This window comes from Helobdella robusta (genome assembly GCF_000326865.2).
Source record: "Helobdella robusta unplaced genomic scaffold HELROscaffold_112, whole genome shotgun sequence".
Classification (NCBI taxonomy): Eukaryota; Metazoa; Annelida; class Clitellata; order Rhynchobdellida; family Glossiphoniidae; genus Helobdella; species Helobdella robusta.
This window is the reverse complement of record NW_008703630.1, coordinates 21,412-23,266: the sequence shown is the minus strand read 5'-3', so window position 1 is coordinate 23,266 and position 1,855 is coordinate 21,412. Positions and strand designations below refer to the sequence as shown.

General features: G+C 35.6%; 1 protein-coding gene across 1 annotated transcript in view; it reads left to right on the top strand.

The window, feature by feature from the left end:
* Positions 1 to 1,271: 1,271 nt before the first annotated feature.
* HELRODRAFT_183593 (hypothetical protein) overlaps positions 1,272 to 1,855 on the top strand; it is a gene marked incomplete at both ends in the record, with an annotated part of 1,419 nt that continues 835 nt past the window's right edge. Inside the window, one exon of the mRNA XM_009013187.1 lies at positions 1,272 to 1,836. Within this exon, the coding sequence (XP_009011435.1) occupies positions 1,272 to 1,836 (565 nt within the window). The remainder of the gene's footprint in view (positions 1,837 to 1,855) is intronic.

Sequence of the window (1,855 nt, the reverse complement as noted above, 5' to 3'; positions counted from 1 at the left end):
TGTTTGTTGTTTGTTGGGTTGTAGCTGGTTTCTTCTGAGTTGTTTTGTTTCTCACAATTGTTGTTATTTTGACGTGATTTTTTACCGTTTACAGTTGAGAACGGGGTACTGTTGTCTTCTGACTTTGCTATGTCTGACCACAGAGAACTACTGACATTTTTCTTTTGTCCCTCCTTGTTTGTCATTTCAGTACTGTAGTCACTTACAACATTAGAATTTAGTTTATTTTTCAATGTATTTACTTCTGGTTTATTAATATCAGCAGTTTTAATAACGTTTTTTAATGAAATAATATCAGCTTTATTATTTTCAACAGTTTCAATAACTTTGTTAAATTGCACCTGTTGTTTGTGCAATATATCTTTTAATTCTAGTTTGATAGTATCAAAGTTCAATGTTAACAAATTTTCAGACTTTGGGACTTTATTTAAATTACAACTAACAAATAATGGACATTTGTCCCAACATTTGTTTTCTTTCAACTGTTTAATTAACGATATACATTCCAATATTTTCTCAATTTTCATGTTACCCCGCGACTGCAAATTTTCACTTTTTTCAATTTTAAAATTATTTAATTCACTTTTTAGCAATTTAATTGCATTTACAATATCCTCATGAATATAAAATACAGATATATTATTAATAAACGTTTCATTCTCAATTAAATTCCAATTATTTTCTAAATAATACAGGAACTGATTTATTACAAGTGACCTGGACGCCATTTTTTTTGTTTACCAACATACAAACATACATACATACACACATACATACATACATACATACATACATACATACATACATACATACATACATACATACATACATACATACATACACGTTCGCTCAGCTGGTGTCGGCTTCCACATTTTTAGTATTTCGCTAATTTTTAGTAATATTTCTGGTTTTTAAGGTTTTTGTTGCAATAATTTCGGTTTTTCTGGTGTGGTTTTTATAGGTTGTCGCTTTTTTGCCCTTTTTCGGATTAGTGTCCCGCCGTTCGGTTGGTTTTTTAACTTTTGTGGTCTCAAATTTTTAATTTTAGCTTTACCATACTTTAACAATAGCTGTGAGCTTTTACCCAGCTGCACCGTACAATGCTCATTAATATTTATTTTTGTTTTCTCTGTTTCATTCCTAGTTTTGCTTTTAATTTTTAAATTTATTTAAATTAACCTTTTTTATTTTCACCACAATTTTATTTATTTTATTTTATCACTGTTCACACGGTTTTATCTACACGCTTTTGATTTTATTTCGTTGACGTAATGGCACCGGTCCTATACCAATGCACGGTTTGTTTAAATCATTATAAAATAAAACTGGACGGTAAACTATATCGACATGGAGGCAAAGTGAAGGGCCAGGAATGCCCTGGTTCGTTCAAGGCAGCCGACCAGCCTCCGGCTGGTTCATCTGCTTCCGCACGACCGCCTCTTACCGCTGCACCTGTCATCAACCCTCATGTTGCTACACGCGGTTCTTCGGCGTCGGTCTCGGAGAGTCCCTCCCAAGTAGATTTTTTTCATGTTTTTGACAGGCTGACGGTCGTTTTGAGGACTGCCCATCTGTATGATCACGTTCCCAAACCGTGCAGAGACAAGGTATCTAAAGCATTGTCGGCTTTATTGACGGCCGTTTGCGATGATCCCTGCGACGCGGCCCATTTGTGCAGGCTCCAATGTTTTTTCGCATTTGTTTTGTTCAAGCCCACCAGGGGCGGTCGCAGGACTAATCAAGCCAATTACGTTATTAAACGGTTGGCCGAATTCAGTTCGACCGAGGTCGAGATTATTGTGGCAAGCTTCAACACTGACCACAACACCAAACCGCGTAAGCACAATCCAAACAG